Source organism: Plectrocnemia conspersa, unplaced genomic scaffold (assembly GCF_051122295.1).
Source record: "Plectrocnemia conspersa isolate PC_06_02 unplaced genomic scaffold, ASM5112229v1 ptg000009l, whole genome shotgun sequence".
Taxonomy (NCBI): domain Eukaryota; kingdom Metazoa; phylum Arthropoda; class Insecta; order Trichoptera; family Polycentropodidae; genus Plectrocnemia; species Plectrocnemia conspersa.
Window position 1 is genome coordinate 4344716 of NW_028277173.1, and position 18766 is coordinate 4363481.

Sequence of the window (18766 nt, forward strand, 5' to 3'; positions counted from 1 at the left end):
TTTCACAATAAAATTTAATATATGTACATATATTATGTGTTATAAATAACTAACTATTAAGGTTGTACCAAAAACAAATAATTTTTCTCTAGGTGTAGTATCAATCTGATACTAGTCTTTTCATGTGCAAATTATAAATTAGTTTCCCATTTAAGGCTTTGAATTTTTATCAACACTAGAGATGATAAATAATATTGCTAATGATGCAATCTTTGGGTTTCAATTTTGTTTTTATATTGTTGTAAAACGTTTTTCATTTAAAGCCTCAAGAATATGTGTTTTTAACGTAGATCAATGACTTTTAATATTCATATAGAAAGTAGTATGAAAATCCAAGGCCACGAAAAATCATTATTATTTAAAAATGTAAGTGTCAGTGATTCCCAGACTTTTTATATATATAATTGCACTAAAATGGCAGTGAAAATATATTTTCAATAGTAATACAGATTCACTGTATAAACAGTCAAAATATATATCCATATGTTATATTATTATAATATAGACATACAGAAAGTAAGTGTACAATCGGATTCAAATGAAACAATTACATTTGAGCTCAAAGGACCTATCTTCTTATCCTGCCTTGCTCACGGTCTTTCGCTTTACGAGAACCAGGGGTGTATTGGGACAATGTTCTCTAGCATGTAATCTCTTTACAATGCCAAGCTTTATATTACGGGCACGTGATATACTATCGTGCACCTGGAGACTGAAATGTTATACTTAAAAGAATTGGATCGAGTTTATACTTCCGAAAGATCGATCTCCATATTACACTCGTGCAGTGTACGAATGCATATGTGGGTATGAATCAGCTTTATGGTGTGTTGCAAATTGTGCAAAAAATAAATGGTTGAATTTATTTTATGTGTGTGAGCGTAATATAAAATTGAAGCAAGGATATTCTATGTATGTAGGGGCAAAGAACTTAATTTTAAATATATTTTTATACTCATATTGTGTATAATATCAATACCTCTGATTTTTAGATTGTATTATAATTAGCTTGATAAAAACACAAGAATATATGACGCAGTATTATCTCTTTTAACTTTTATAATGCGTTTTGTATTTACGCTGAAAAAATATTATTTACTAAATAAAGAAATTTGAAAGAAACACATTATAGAATTGTTTTGCCGAATTTTTCGTAAATTGTATTACGTAAAAAATATTGTATGATTATAATGATGCTATTTCGGTTCGAAATACGAACGAGCTTCTGTTCATTATGTTCATCTTTTATATCCATTAAAAATATTTTTACGTAAAATTAGGTAATTCAGATAGCCATGTAAAATGGTTTCTTACAAAATCAGATTATAATATATTTTTTTTCTATTATTATAAAAACCAGAATTATATTTTAATGCTGAATTTATTTTAATAAATAACATATTTTATATTTATAATATAATATTTATTAAAGGAACATATTTCCTATTCGTTCAGAATAACAAATTTTCAAGTTTAGCTAATTAAAATAAAATAAATTTATTTCATAATAATTATAAAGACAGACATTATTTATTAATTTTTTTTAACACACATTTTTGGCACATGGATAATATAACTTGATCTAAATTTAAAATGAAGCAATATAAATAATTTTAGATATATAAAACTTTCTTTCTTTCTTTCTTTCTGCTTAATTTTTTACCCTATATAAGTAAAATACATAATAAATCAGTGATATTTATATAATTAATTAAAAATGATTGTGTACTATAATTTATAATCATTTTTTTAGTTGCACTTTTTTTCTTTACGTACAAAAATTAAAGTCTGCTGTCGTGGCTGAAACCTATGGCCTCTGGATTACCAGTCTAGACCTTACAGACTACACTATTCCGACTACTATTGAAAAATAATCCCAAAAATGATTCTATGTTGCCACCACTGACTATTATTAGGACACGCTGCAGTTAATTGCAGAGCGATAAGAAAATCTTTCAACATTAAATTATCTTCACGGGAATAAAACTTAAAGTATGCAAAAATTCGTTTAATAGAATCTAAACTATAACGCATTTGAAACAACAACAAATCAAAATAAAAATAAGATCTAAAATTACCTTAATTAATGCGTATTTTTTCTTTAAATTACCATGTTTTTTTTTAATTTGGACTTGCACTTTGAGCGATTAAAAATATTATCATGGAACGCTAACGGTTAACGCGAAAAAATGTCAGAATTAAGCCAGTTTTTATTCAACGAATTATAAGCATTGATAAATATGGACTTTGCTAACTACAGTCGATGTTAGTATTTATATGCAGAATTTTAAATGTGTCTGATGCCTATGTATTATCAGTCTAGACTTTTTAGATTGCGCTATTCCAACTTAATTTCAAAGAGTTACTATTGAAACATAATTACGTGAGAAATATGACTGTTTGTTATTAGGACACGCTGTAATTATTTCAGAGCTCTTTTGTTTGCTTTAAATACGCAGAAAAGTATACTGCGTACTTAAACTGTGTAGAAAAACACCTGCTTTATAAATTAAAATAATAAAAATATGATTTTATTAAAAATTGACTACGGAATAACTGTTTTGGAGACTCGAAATATTTTTACGTCCAAAACAACAGAAATTTAAAATAAAATTTTATTTAAACTAAATTTTAAATTTAGCATTAAATATAGTTTGATTTTTGCTTATATTTTTTCGTAAATTTAAATGGTTTTTATTTAATTAAAACAAAACTTCAATTGACCAAAAATATTATCATGAAACGCTAACGGTTTACGCATAAAAAAGTCAGAATTAAAACAGTTTTTAATTGACAAATCATATGCGTTGATTAATACAACCTTTGTTTATAACATAATAAACAGATTGTAACGGATGATTAAAGCTGGTATTGGAACAGCATTAAATATAAAAACTAGATAAAAACTTAAAGAATCGCAATAAATGGTTATAAAAAAAAGTATTTACAGTAGAGGATAGTATTGATATGCAATCATATTGAGGTGGCATATTTGAGAAACTCATAATATAATTAAATTCTCAACACCTCAATCAGAATTATATAGCAGCAAATCAGATCGCATGTTTATTACAGAACAAAATATAAATTTAGAAGCCAGGTCTATATTTTTTTTGTACGGAGTAAAAAATATATTTATATATAGTATTGCTTTTAATAAGTAATCTATGGTGTCTTGAGTACTTTAAAAATAATAATTGTCATTTATTGCTTAAAAACTTGACAAATATAAAATATATATATCAGATTTTCGGAATTGTGTTAGTCTGGTATTATCACAATTTCTGTTTGCAGGTTGTACTGGTTTCATCTTGAAAAATAATTTAGTTAATACCTGCTTTGTAACGTCAAAATATTTTTAAAAGTAATTTGTTAAAGACACTTATTTTTATATTGAATTTATTTTTTATCATTATATATCAATAAATTGCTTGAGATTGTTTTATGTGTGCTAGTGTCCTACAAACACACAAATTTTCAATACCAGTACTGTAGTTCGTACGTAAAATATACATAGAACGCATTTCGACTAATGAAAAGTGGAAAAGATCAATTTTATCGAGGTTTTTACGAGTAACATAGGGATAAGGTCGTGCCGGACCCAAACGCGTATTGATTGCCCCAAAGGCAATACGACCGATTGATTCACCTGACCAGGTGAGTTAAAACCTACGTCGAGCTTATCTAAAGCTCGAGAAATGTATTTTGAATAATATGAAAGGAAAACAAAAAAAATAGAGATAAAAAGTAAAGTGCAAAGGTCTAAAAATCTGCAAAACAGATATATTGCAGACAACTGCTGCTATAAATATATGATTAGGATGAAACTATAGATTTGAATAATTAGTTTTCAAAGATTGATTTTTAGGTTGTATTGCCAGTTGCACTTACAATGCTACTATATAAAGCAAAAGCAAATATTCTAGATAGCAAAAATAATCGCTCCTAATAATTTTTAGGCTTTTGAGTTTTTAATGCTCACTCACTAATTCAATAGGATGAATAAAACAGCTTAAAGCAAATTTCTCTATAATTGGGTAAATATATAATTTGAAAGTATGAGTTTTCGGAACTGGTTTGGAATGAAATAGGTCATAAGTTATGAAATGAAATCAATGTATTTTTAGAATTACATCGAAAGCTTTCGAGTCAAAGTACTAAAATTAATTGCATTGCTTATATTCTTTATAGAATTTAATGTCGCTCGGTTATTAATTTACAATAATTAAATAATATTCTAAATATATTTAAACATTATGTTCATCGGAGTCTTAATCAAATTTTGATTGAACTCATTTTGCACCTTAACTTTTGCCATTATAACTTTCTATAGATCAAACGTACCTGTAATGAAAAATAAATTTTATACATGATGCTGTATATTTTGTAACTGGAGAAAAACCAGGGGCTTCATTTTAGATTTTTCTACGAGAGGACAAAAGTTGGCCAGTCTGTGGTTGTTTTTTTCTTATTTTACTTTTAATTTATCATTAAATTCTATTCATTTTTCTGGACGAATTTAAATAGGGGTAAATGCTTCCCCCTGTTCCCCCAAATGACGTCCCTAAGTAAAACATTTTTATGAACATTGTGAATAAAAAAATATTATTTTATATATAGCTCTGTTTTAAGATGTTAATGTAGCTAAAAATTCATCCGAAATATTATAAAAAATATATTTAAAACTAATAGATTAGTTAAAATCAATCGATTAAATTATCCTATGATTGGTCAGTGACCCTGATGGGTAGTATCGGTATGTGTAAGAACACAGGACGTGAATTTTTATGTTTTCAATGTAAGTTTGTCAATATTATTAGCCTTTTTATGTTATATATTTATATAAATAAGATCGAGTTTCGAGTTCCGATAATTTTTTTAATAAAAATCCATGCCAAACCTTGTCAAAGGCCTTCTAAAAAATTGTATATATTTATGTCGGCTATTTTAATTGCCGCATCGAGAGATTTTGTCACCGTTTTAGTGAAAGGCAGAAGGCTAGTAAAAGTAAGAATCAGTTTAAAAAAACATTTACTGACTTCACAACACTTAAATTGTATTTATTATATTAGCATTGCCTGTTTCTTAATTTATTGTTTTCTGAAATAATGTGGTTTTATTAATTTTAAAAAATATTTAATTTCTTCTAATTCAGCCCTGTTATTAGCGATCATATAAATTCCACGCTACTCTGATTTTGTGCACTGACTCAAAATGTTCATTGAAAAATTAATAAAAATGTCATTTAATTATATAATCAATAATTTAATCTTTATTTGCTATTTTTTGCTAAATTTTTTTATAAAATCTGTATGAAAATATTATTGTTGTGTTTTAGAACACCAGACAGTATATATAAGCCATTTATCCAGATATGTTTTAAAAAAAATTATATATCTATGTACTTTAATGTTTATTTGAAACAAAATTACACAATAAATATTATTAGGACACGCTGTAGTTATTTGAGAGCAAAAAAAAATCATTTAATTTTAGACTGTCCTCACGGGAAGAAAGCCAAGTACCCTGTGTATCTAAACTGTGCAGGAAAATAAAATCTGCGCTTTAATCGACTAATAATATTATCATGGAACGCTAACGGCTTACGCGAAAATAAGTCAGAATTAAGAAATTTTCAAATTTTAAGCGTATTTTAATTGCTGTGCTTTAGAAAATCAATATATGTACGATAGTAAGCCACTAATTTAGCCATGTTTTAAAAAATCTTCAACTTCAAATATAATTTTATATAGTTTTTATTAAATTTTAAATAAATATTTTAAATTTAATAATAAGGCTTTTTTATACCCATTTTATTGCGTATAAATACTTTTTTAGAAAAAAAAGTTATGGTTAAGTTATAATAGTAGATATTTTTGTTATCATGATAATAAAATCAGTTTATCTATGACTATAAATTTATTAAAAAAATGTTAACGTTGATATTAACTTATGTTAAACTCAGTTTGCAAAAAAGTTTTTGTATCATGATTCTTTAAATAAGAAATGTATTTTAAATTGATTTTGACTGAGAATATTTACTGTAAACTTGTGTTGTTTATGGGATCGTTAAGAGGTCTGTGTGGTCCTCAAAATTCTCTAGGCTATTGTGATGTTTCTCTCAATTGTTTTTGGTCACAATCATTAACGCGAGTTTAGGGTTTGAGACAATAACCCTTTCAAACATGGTCATCTGTGTGTGGTCGCTACATAATCCTGTTTTATAATATAATATTTTTTTATTACTTTAAATGGCAGTTAACTCAAAAATATTTATTTTAAATATAATTTGATTTTAATTTTCCTAATTATATTCTTAATGCGCTTTTTTATAATTTAAATTAATTAAAACATATTGAATCAAGTTCGACACGCCTGTTTTTTCCCCAATATTTTACATTATATTTTTTTTAACTTCAACAACATATATTATTTATTTATGTCCGTCCAAACGTGTACAGCACAATCAATCAAAACCTAATTGGAAAAAATTAATGCTTATCCACAAAATACTCAGTGTAAACGAAAATGTATTTTTTTGGCATTTTACTTGACAAAAAAATAAAACAAGCAAAGTGTCTTGAAATTATTATAAGTAATTCTTTTTAAAAGCTCGTTTATATAAATTTATGACCCATTGTTCGAATCTCATTTTTTAAAGAGACTCCACTGAGAGTGTAATAATTTATAAAAATGAAGAAAAATTCGATCGGAGCTTCTCAAATTACCTAAGCGACCCACATCCGTCGGTGATTAATGATTCACGCGAAAGCTTCATATCAAATGTATCTCATGCGACCCTTAGATCGAAATTCCGATAAAAGACGAGGTATATATTATAAAGTTTAAAGTTTCAGTCTTTTTTATTGTAAGAAAAAGAGTATCTTAACACCAGCAATAATAAATAACATTTATAATATCTTGAAGTTGTATTTTTAATTCGCTCTAATTCCATATCATTTTATATTTGCTAATTTGTAATGAATTTAATGTTAATGTCTTAGAATATCTGTTAATTTTTTATGTTTAATGAAATTTAAGCATAATCGCTAATTTACATAATTATTTTAGCAGCTATGTAATATAATATTATTTATATATTAACTTTATTAGTCTTGTTTAAAACAGGAACATTTTGTAAAGCAAGCCTTGACTATAAGTCCCTCAAGCTATGGTTCGCTTATAAATACTATGTCTTACCTCTAATAACAATCTAAGGGGATCCTCGTCGCTAATTGGGATTGCAAAAGATAAAATTGGAGACTGAAAAAGCTGTTGCTGACGCAAGAGGACCCTAGAGAAAAATTTAATTAGAGACGACTTAACGAGCGCATTGTCTCATTTCACATTAAAAAAAATCTATTGAAATAAATCACACAATGGGTGTTAAAGTTTTCATCCTAAATTCAAGTTTCATTTGAAAGGAATTTGCTTGTAATAATTTAAACACATCTGTTCTTACACAAGCGTATATTATTTACATTCCCAATATATCCTTTTGTGCTTAAATAATATATAACAAGCACAACAATACAATTTAATTATTCCAGAGTTTACTTATAACGTTTACGTGACGCATTCAGAGAATTTTACGATCATTACTTATCTATTCGCACGTCCCGAAAGTCGAATCTCGTTTTGCGCAAAACTTTCTGCCTGATTTTCGATCTTTGTGCTGAATTTCAGGATTTTAATTTGATGAGCTCGTAAACCAAAAAGTTTACGGCTTTTTAGCTGAAAAGTATTACAAATATGCGTACCCGACAGTTATATTAAAGTTTTGCTAAATTATTATAAGTTTAACTGTTAACCCTATGATATATTGTATAATAATTGTAACGTTTTAAAGTAATATTATCATAATTATAGTTTATGCACATCTGAGAAAATTAGTACTATAAACATATTTTTTATAATTTATCGAGCAAAAGTACAAGACAAATATTTTTATTAAGTGAAACATATTTTAATGAAAAAGTTCCACTTATTTTTAAATTTTAGTTTTTTTAGCTTTCACAAAATACTTTTAGTATTTCGATTTTAGCATATTAATAAAATATACTACAGTATGTTACATAATAAGTTTGTATTTAATGTTTTAATAAGGCTTAAGATGTAGATTTTAATTAATTATTAAGATAAATTTTAATTAGAAATTAAATTACAATAGCTTATTGTACCTGGTACCTGTTTATTTAAAATTTGTTCGACTCGATTTTAAAACAGTTAGGTTAGGTTAACGAAGTTAAGCTAGCACATTGTTCAAAAGTCAATTTAATTCACTACCTTTACGGCAGTTAAGCAATGTAAGACTATAGCAGTTATGCTATCTTTTTTTTAAAAACATTGTTTTTTTTTAAATTATTTTTTTATTTTGATTACACTCTTTAAATGCGACAATATTTATTTTAAAACAATGCTTTCTTTATTTGCTAAAATAATGCTACCTGTTTGCCTACTTTAACAACATAATTGTGAGGTTGTCAAAGTTATTTTAGCACAATGCTGCAAAGAGTCACATTAGAACATTGTTCAAAATTTAATTAAATTTATACCTTTACGGCAGTTGTACTATTTTCTTAAAAATGTATTGTTTTTGAAGTTATTTACTGTCTTCAAATTAAACTTTTAGCCATTCTAATGCCACGAGCCACTCACGGGGCTCAGTCGCGTTGCAACCGTATTAACAAGACCCACATATGGATGTACTCTCACAAAAACTTTTACCTACGCTACGAAATAATATAACAAGATAACTATAAAGATAGATAGTCATCTACTAAAAACATTTAAAATAATTTTACCAACAAAAAGTTCTGTTTCTTTGACAAAATTAGGTCACCTGTTTATTTAAAATTCGTTGGACACATCTTTAACGCCATATATGTTAGGTTGTGTAAGTTATGTTGGCATTTATAGCAAATTTGGTATAATTTATAAAAATGTTGTTTGCTTACAATTTGTTTGAATCAGGTGTCAAAGTTATTATAGCAGATTATTCAAAATTCAATATAATATACATTTTCGCTATCTTTGTTTTAAATAGACATTGCCAAATGTGTAATTTTAAAAATTATATTTTTTTTATTAAATAAGAGTAAAATTATTGTAGTATTGTGGCGACCACACACGGTATGAAAGGATCTTTGTCTTAAAATTTGCATTAATTCACTATGACCAAAATGATCATCTATCAACAAAGAAACAAGACAATAGAGTAAATAATTTAGATCACTTAAGCCCTCGTTACGACCAAAAAAAAACCATAAATAACACGAGTTTTGTTCTTACAGTAAATATTCTCCGTCATTAAAAGAATATTTCTTTGTTGCGAAACAATCACGGATATAATAAATCACCGGATTCACAACATTCCCGTTCCAATTCAATACAACCTTAGGCAATGCCCATCAAGCAAACGCTGCTTTCTAAAGGCGTATACACATTTCGCCGTTCTAAGAAGCGACTGCAGCAATTGGCTGAATCGCTGCATAATTGCGATTCATCAGCAAGCTTTGCAGCCCTGGATACTTAAGCCTGGACTCCAATAACGAGAAGGTAGTCATCAGCAGCCACTCGAAAAGACCAGCTGACGCCTGCCTGCGCTCACATCCTGAGAGAAACTCCTCCATATCGAGCACCATCGTAGCAAAGAGGGATCAACTTTCGCTGAACACTAGCTCGCGGGACCTTCCATGGACATCATCCCTGCGCCAGCTTCTTCACCACCGCTCGGATGAAACATTTCGCCGTTTATCGTCTGTCACAACAATTGTAAATATAATGTAATAAAACTACATTCCACTATGAGTCTCACTGGCTACTAAGACATCATCCCATTGGGTTCTCAAACCTTAAAGTTTTGACTTATAAAACGTTTTAAGCATTCTTGTGCTCAACTTGCTCTATGGGAGCTTGTCACGGAACTTACGCTGTTAATACTTCCTACTTCATTTGTACACTATTCAAAATGATACATGAATTTTGTCCTTTAATTGTTTAGGTAACGGATTCTAAATTTCAATTGTACTTGAATAGCTTTATTTAAATTGCTATTATCTCACTGATTAAGTCAACTTATCAGGATCAAAGTCAATAGCTAACACTTAAAAGACATGAGTTCGAATCTTTGATTTTTTTTTAGTTTTATATTGTCTGAAATGATTTTTTTTTAATTTTGTTTATATAATAAGTTGAAAAAACATTATCCCTCAGACAATATAAAACTAAAAAAAATAAAAAAAAATTTTAGTTTTATATTGTCTGAGGGATAAGGTTTTTTCAACTTTTTATATTCTCACCTTTTGTAATGATTAAAAAATACCTTGAGCAGAAAAAAAATATTAATTTTGGAACTTTATCAAAATACAAACATATTTTTAAGTAAATAAATATAACAAATTCTCTTTATTTAAATTATAATATTTTTTTTAAATATACGTTCTTCTGAAAAAAGTACTGTTTAATCATTTATTTTAAGTAGATAGACCACGATGTATTTTTTATATACTTCAATAGTTCCTAATTTTTGGGGTATGTGGAACTGCTTGAGTTCAAACTGGGCAAGTTTCTTAGATCCATCTCCGACTAACACTTGGTATTTGGAAGCAAAGTTCTAACAACTCATCGTTATATTCTGTCTATGTGACCGCCATTTATAATTGAAATATTCCCGTTTTCGATTTACCATATTTATTAAAAACGCTTTGAAGTCGTCCTATTATTTATAAAGTTTAAAAAAATGTTTGCTCTTAGTAAATTAACTGCTTATCTTATGGCTTTAAACAAGTAATCATTTCTCGTACGTTTTAAGGAATAAATAGAATTTATAGACTATCTCTTAAGCAAAAAACTAATAAATTTCACTAAGCAATCCTGGCAATCCTAAACAGGGTTCTAAATTTATTTTCACACAGGTGTTGTGAAGATTAAGGCCGGTTTATTGACTCGAAGCGCCGTGTCTCTGTGTAAAGCCGGATTTACACAACCCGTTTGCTTAGAACTAAGTTTATATTACACGTGTTCACTTTATTTTGTTTAAAGTTAAGTATTGTTCAATATAACAAAGCCATTATATTATACTTTTAAATATATTAATAATCCATCTAGTTTATTTGGTTTTAATATATCGCTGCTTTATCGTAAGGTTGTTTAAAAATTCGCTTTTGCATATAGAGCTATTAGCTTTCGATGTTAGTATTATATTTTTCAAGAGTTGCTGCCCATAAATCGTGATGTAGCAATAGATAAAATTATTGACATTTACATCAATGATAAGGTCAGTATTGTAATAATCGTAAAATAACGACAGTATTTTTTCTTTGTTGTATCTTTTAAAATCATTTATATATAAGCTTTTTGTGAAAATATTATATTCAGTGCTAATGTTTTGAGGCTCTTATTACCTATAGTACTGCTTATTATTTTCAAAATAAATATTTATAGATACGTCTTTAATCAATTTTTCTTTTAATGTGGGAATTCAAGTAGACGACGTATATACTGATTTTGAATAGGCATTCGACAAGGTTGTCGAAAAAAATATGGCAACTACAAATTCAAGTTTTCTTCTTTATGCAGATGATTTAAAATTATATTAAAGCACTTCTTCTCTCTACAGAGCAGTTTAGATTCTCTATAGAAATGGACTTCAATCGTCTGCCCTTTGATTTCGGAAAGTGCTGTTTATACTGTATCATTTTTTCGATTCCGTTGGCTATCATATTCTTCCTATGATCTCCATGAAAACATTTTGGCTAAAGATCTAGGAATCTCAGAATCACAGAGCAGGTGGAGGTTCTCTCTACGCGTATACGACTTCTGCAATTAATTTTCTAAGATGTTCGGCTTTGTTATGAGGAACATATTTATTTGACGATTCGTTAGTTATTCGCGGTCTTTATGATACTTGTGTTCGCAGCTTTCTTGATTCGGCATATATAATGTGAAGTCTCTAAACCAAATTTTCTCTTTTATGTGAAAAAAAATGTAAACATATATTTTAATAAATAAAAATTAAATTAAATTAAAGTGCAATTTAAAAAACAACTAAATATATATGTAAATATAATAATAAATATAAGCAAATTAATTAAAAATAAAATACATATTAAAATTGTATAACGTATGGTTTGAGCTAATTACTATAAATATATGATGATTTCGTAGCCTTGTCAGGATCTGTATGACCCAATCGTCTACGAAGATCAGGTCGAGTTCTGGTTGAAGGGTTGACGTGAAGTGGGAAGCGGCTGCTTTTTTTGTTGCTTCACATAGCTTCACTTGATGCGAGTTTAGATGAATTCTCGTATACCCGAAGTCGAGTGCAAGTGAATTATGTGTGCTATATATGCGCCCACTTTTAATACAATTATGTACATTATTAAATGTATTTAGTTTTGTTAATTTTTGCCTTATTTTTTATAAGAATCATTGCAGGACATCGTGAAGATTAATATTATTTTTGTTTATTGCGCTTTTAACGCGTATATATGACAAATCCGAGTGAATCGCTACTAAAAACTTTCTATAATTGATTGAGTAGTCTTGTCGGTGTTAAATACAAAGAATTCTGTACAACTTATTACAGATATATTAAGGTCTTAGAAAATTATGTCGGTGGTTGTGATAATGCCTGGTGTTATGGTGCAGATGACTCTTGGAAGAGTTGTATAGTTGAAATGGGTCGCGACACGTAGTAGTTTTTAGCGGTGCTGGGTGCCAGGTGTGCTGACATGTTGTTCTATGGCGCCAGGATGGCTGCGGTCTTCTCGAGCGCTGCTTCCAGTACCCTCGTCGAGAAGCTCGAGAATGCGGTTGCCAGTTTGCGCTGCTGCACCGCGCAGGAGCGGACTGCAGCTAGCGTCGCGCCGACAGCGGCGTCGAATACCACCAACCAACACCTTCGCAAGTAAGACTAACCATCCGAAGACACCATTCGCACTTGGATTCAATTCAAAACACGCTTACATAGCACCAAAGACCACCTTCCGGCACCCCAAAAGCGAATCACCTAACGCTTTCTAGACCCAGACATAGAAGGGGCTTCCAGAATCCACTTACTGAACAAACGCTTAAAAAGTACTTGATGTTAGAAGAATCGAGATTTAGGCACTAGATTTTTATGGTATCTAGATATACGTACAAATTTAATTGAAGGTGTTTCTAAGCAGTGTTGTAGTTATAATAAGTATCTAGAAGATATCTACCATGTATAAAAATATCCAATATTCCTAAAAGAACTCACAGCGTAGAAAGAAACAATAAACTACTAGGCTTTAATGTATTCCCTTATATGATTACTACCTGTAAAACATATCCATGCCCTAAGAACAAAAAATAGTTGATTAAACGTAATCAATAATGTATATTTTTATACACATTAGTATTAAAAATGCACAGCGGATTATCGACACCGCTCAATAATGAGCAGATAACCCAAATTGGAACCCTGTGGTACTCTAGAACAGGTGAAATACTATGACTATACCATAGTTCACATACTGGCCTCTGAGTGACTTTCAAAGAAGAAGTTCATAGCATACTTTATCAGAAGATTTCAGTCAGTAGACAACGTTGACCTGGGTTTAAGAGTTAGGATCTTCGAGAAGCGCAGTGGCCGTGAAACGACGCGAACGAAAACCGTGTTTCTGGACCACTAAATATCTTATTTACGTACATCTTTAGGGTAATACAATACAAATGCACAGTGGTTTGTGCATTATTATATTTATTTGCATATTATTTAGAAACATTGTCTACGAGTGGCGTATTTAAACTAGACACACTTTCTGCGACTTTAATAATATGTTTTCAGTGAAGCATATGACGTTTAAAGATCACTACATTGATTGTGATTCAAAATCAGCGTTGGTCTAGCACATGGCTATTATGGTAATTATATCCTAAATTGCAGATGTTAATATTCATATTTTTATCCTAGACGTATCTATGAAAATATGTTATGTATGTATGTTCATGTATCATTCACTATAGTATGTAAGCCGAAGGTAAAGTATGTTAAATATTCATAAAAGCACTAAACTCACAAAAGTGCCATTTGGGACCTTCAGCACCTAAAACCACAGCTTCTAAATTAATTACGTGAATTTATATTCACACGTGTGTGTTCTTGTACATATTTGTGTTTAAAACATTTTGGCGTTGTGAATATGCAACAAACTATCAGTATTGACTGCGGATGTTATTTCTACGATTTTATCTGCGAAAATCAATTGTTATATATTTCATATTTTAGTCGTAGGTTCGATTTATGTCTCTCACGTGGCGTAGCAAAGCGAGTGCGTGTTTATTCACAGTACATTTATTTCTAAAGAGAATTCAAGATTTTGTGGATCAATGTAATCCGAAATATTCGAGAAACGTGATTTACTTCTTTGTTGGTATGTATAGATTGTTCAGACTTTTTGTCGATTTTCTGTGTATTATTATATGTACGGAAAATGGAGCACGATTGCAAATTTGCACAGTTGAATTCACATATGAGCCTCTATAGCACTTACGTTCCCAGAATATTTAGAAAAAAATGTAAGATAACGTAAAGACCGTTTATAAGGTTTAATTTTACTAAAAATATATAATAATAAGGAACAGATCATAATCATTTTTTTGTGGCAAAACTACACTTTACAATAAAAAAATATAAATAAATGAATGCTAATATTATTTAAAGCACATAATTTAAATTGTTTGGTTTACTTTAAGTATGTTAAAAATAATATGATTTTTTTTATTCTAAAAAATAATAATTTATTAAATACAATCAAAATATCTAAAAATTTATATTTATATTTAAATTTATAAAACATATTTATTATAATATTTGTATATTACCATGGTTATACGTAAGTGTGTGTATATAATAAACGTTTGATCTGACACTACGATTAATTGATTGATGTTATCCGCCAAACTTTCCTTCACTTTCATAATATTTAATTAATTATGTTTCGATGCTCAACTAATTATGTTCCGGCATAATATGCTTATAAACATGAGCTTTTGATTTAATAACATCGTCGTTAATATTTCAATGGTAAACAACTTATAAAATATTTTTTATTTGTGTTTTTTTTCCGTGTTATTTTAATTGTAAATATTATCATTCCAGCACTTCCATTGGTCTACACATCAAATGGCAAGTTTGGATTGTGAAGAACATTCGCCGCTGACCAATCCCCATCGAAACAGGCCTAGAGTGAATTCTGCAGTCTTCGTATCCAACGACTCAGCAGGATTTGCTGGTTTCGACGCTGGTGATTTTCTGAGGCGTTATGGTTCTCAGTCAAAGCTATGCAAGAAAGCTAGGTCTTTTATTTTTCTTCACACCTAAAAGCAAAAAAAAAACGATATTACATCTTTAACTATTAGCACAACACTTCACCATTTATACGTACGCAGCATGAGAACCCCCAAAATATAAATTGCCACATACTTTCTAAAACTCATATAAGATTATTTTTTAATAAAAATCAAAAAATTTGCACCCTTTGAAACGCTCGATTAAAAAACTCGATGGCGTTGTTAAGCTTTGTCTTTAGACAGAGACCTTATTTATCTAATGCTTGCACTACACTCTCTAGAAGTTGTCCGAACTGAAGTTCAACTGAAGTCGGCCGAGGTCGCCGACTTCTGTGTAGCGGCCACACTGCTACAAATTTCATATGCCGTCCGGACGGCGGGCGTGAATGACGTACGCACGGCGGCTGCTGTCATGTACAACTGGCAAATTTGCGCACGATCGAAAAATGTGCCAAATAATCGCAATTTTTAAATTGTCATATTATTATAATTACACTACTGATAATTATAAGTTTGTGTGGGCACTCACCAATACAATATCAGTGAAAACTTTTCGATCGTAAATATTCAATTTACGCAAAATCTTTGTCGGCTTTTGCAAAATGCGATAAAGCATAAATATGATACTTCAGAATACGAACACCACATCTGTGACTATCCTAGAATTTGTCGCCATCGATTCTAAATAATAATTCGTTATGGTGTGACATTTATATAAACCGATCTAGGAAAATACATAAGGATATTCGAAACGATTTTTTTTAACAAAATCAAGTACCACTAATTATTTTTTAATTATTTAATTTTATATGAAAAAAATATAATAACGATATCTGTTAGAAGAATATACTATCAAAATATAATTATTCCCTTTTGGTGCCCTAAAATATTTAAAGATGTCAGTGAAAGTCTGTTGAAGTCCCCGATAAGCATGTGGTATTATAACTTGACCACGTGACTACAATGCAGCGCTCGACGTGAATGAAATGAGTTACTCGTTCTATCTCAGTTTGCAAAAAACCATATCATTATTTCTCTCACTGTCGTCACTTAACACGCAAGAGAGCGAAAGGGGAAGTATCTCACCGCTTGCGCTCGAAAGAGCAGCTCCGACTTCGGCCGTTTGCCGACAATGTTCGGAAGCGCTCAAAACTGGCCAAGTCGACTGAATTACCCCCACTTTACCTCCCGTTCTCGGTAACCTCAGACAACTTCCGAGAGATTTTAGAGCGGGTAAAACCGAACTCGACCGAATTAACCACTATATTCTTCATCCTTGGCCAACCTTGGCCTACTTCCAGAGAGTGTAGTGCAGACATAAGTGTATATCAGCTATTTAAAAAGAGACTAATTCATACACAAAAAATAAAAAAAATATTCATTTAACCTAAGCAGTCATTTTAAATCATTTTTTGTATGTTTCTTCTTAAAAATCAACATTTTTATACACATTTCTTATATTCAACTTAATTTAAGTTAAAATTAATTTGTGCTATTATTTTAAACCTAACATAAATGTGTATATTTTATCTTTAAAAAGCAACGACTTTAAACACAATTGAGTAATCATAAGATAATAAAGAAGGGAATTGCATATCAATAAAATAAAACATTATAGTCAACAAAAATTATAACCGTTTGTTACCACTGAACAATATAACTCTACTCATTGAAACACGCAATTGAAAAACTCTATGGCATTGTCATGCTCTGTTTTTAGAATGACTTTCCTTTTTCGAGAAGGCCTTCGACAGGGTTTGTTTTTACTTATAATGAATTGTTGTATTACAGATCTGCTGATAATATCCCATTGACAACAATGGAGGAAGACTCTACAGAGAAGCTTCATCGAGATGAAGACTCCTCGCCGACGAATGCGACTCACCACTTTGGCCTGCCAATCTTGTCAGTGTCAGGTCCGTCGCCACCCGACGAAGATTTTGAACAAATTGACGAATATCTATAATACGATATAGTTTAATAATCAAAATACTATAGTTATATATTTTCTGCGCTATTGACTTGCTCAAATTTTAGTGTTTGAACTTAAAAAATACTTTTAAAATGCACAGTTGATAAATAAAATAATATACATTTTAGCATAAAATATCAAAATATAACACATATTATAATATTACTAATTCACATCTGTTCCCCTTAAATAGTTTTTAATTTACGTCAAATAATAACGCTGCTTATCAATACGTAATAATTATATTAATACAACATGTGTGTATATATATTTATAAAATTTATTATTTACTCAAAAAAATATCAGAATAATTGTTTAAAAAAATAAAATTGTGTGGTGTAGATTTTATACTGTGATCTCAACATGCATATGTATATAAATTATCTTTTTAAATATAATATATTAATGAATGATTGTAATTTTTACGTTACTTAACATATCTGTTAACGAATTTATAATCATTAAATAATGTATATATCAATTTAATACAAGTGTAAAAAAACTGAGAGAAAGTGTAATATAATGTAATCTAAAAACTTAGCTTGTGTTTAAGGAGTAGGTTTCAAAAAGTTGGACCAAACTAAACGAAAAAATAAATAATCGAAGAGTTGCTTATATTTCTTATTCTAAATGATACTCGTATGTCTAATATAATATATAAATATTGTATAAAATCTTCTATTTAGATTTGTATTGAACTGAATTTCTCTATATTGAAATATAGCTAATAATAACACTAGTATAAGTAAGACTAATCATATAATCCAAAAGTTGAATTACATTCGATTGATAAATTTGCACTAATTGCTACCAAAGTATCTATTTTATTATATATTAAGCGTCATCATAGTTAAAATTGAATTAAATATTAAATGGAACAACGTCAACCGTCAATTATACTTTATATATTAAGAGAAACTTCCGAATCATAATATCTGAAATGCTATATAGTCAATTTTATTTCAACTCCAACAAATAAAGTTTTTAAATTTAATTAACATACACTAGTAAAACTAATGTTAGATCAATATCGAATATATTTATGTGTAAATAGCATTTAGAATAGTCCTAATCCTTACTTGTGATATATTTTATCTCCTAATACCATATTATAATGACCAATTCTTACAAGCCATTTATCTATCATTTAGATTACGTCAATTATTTCAACGTTTGTGGTATATAAAATAAAAATCATTTATTTGCTAATGTCTGATACGTTTGCCGTATTGTAAAAAGTTTTTTTATAGATGTTCAATAGTGTTTTTATGTTTAATTACAAAGCTTGGAACTCGAACTTATCGACTGTTTTGTTATTGCACGTTCGGGACCATGATATTTATATTTCTACCTATAACTTTGCCTTTAGATTCCCTCCAAGTTTGTATACATATTATATTAGTTGCTCGATAAACCAAGAAAGCATTTGTACTTCTATTTCAATGGCGTCAAATGACTTTTTTGTAAATATCA

The 18766-nt window shown here is 29.2% G+C and overlaps 1 protein-coding gene across 1 annotated transcript in view; it reads left to right on the forward strand.

Annotated features, from left to right (window-relative positions):
* Window positions 1-17287, forward strand: part of LOC148231623 (uncharacterized) — a 156674-nt gene extending 139387 nt beyond the window's left edge. The window contains exons 8-9 of the mRNA XM_088193665.1: window positions 15131-15327; window positions 17113-17287. Of these exons, the coding sequence (XP_088049791.1) occupies window positions 15131-15327; window positions 17113-17287 (372 nt within the window). The remainder of the gene's footprint in view (window positions 1-15130; window positions 15328-17112) is intronic.
* The last annotated feature ends 1479 nt before the right edge of the window (window positions 17288-18766 follow it).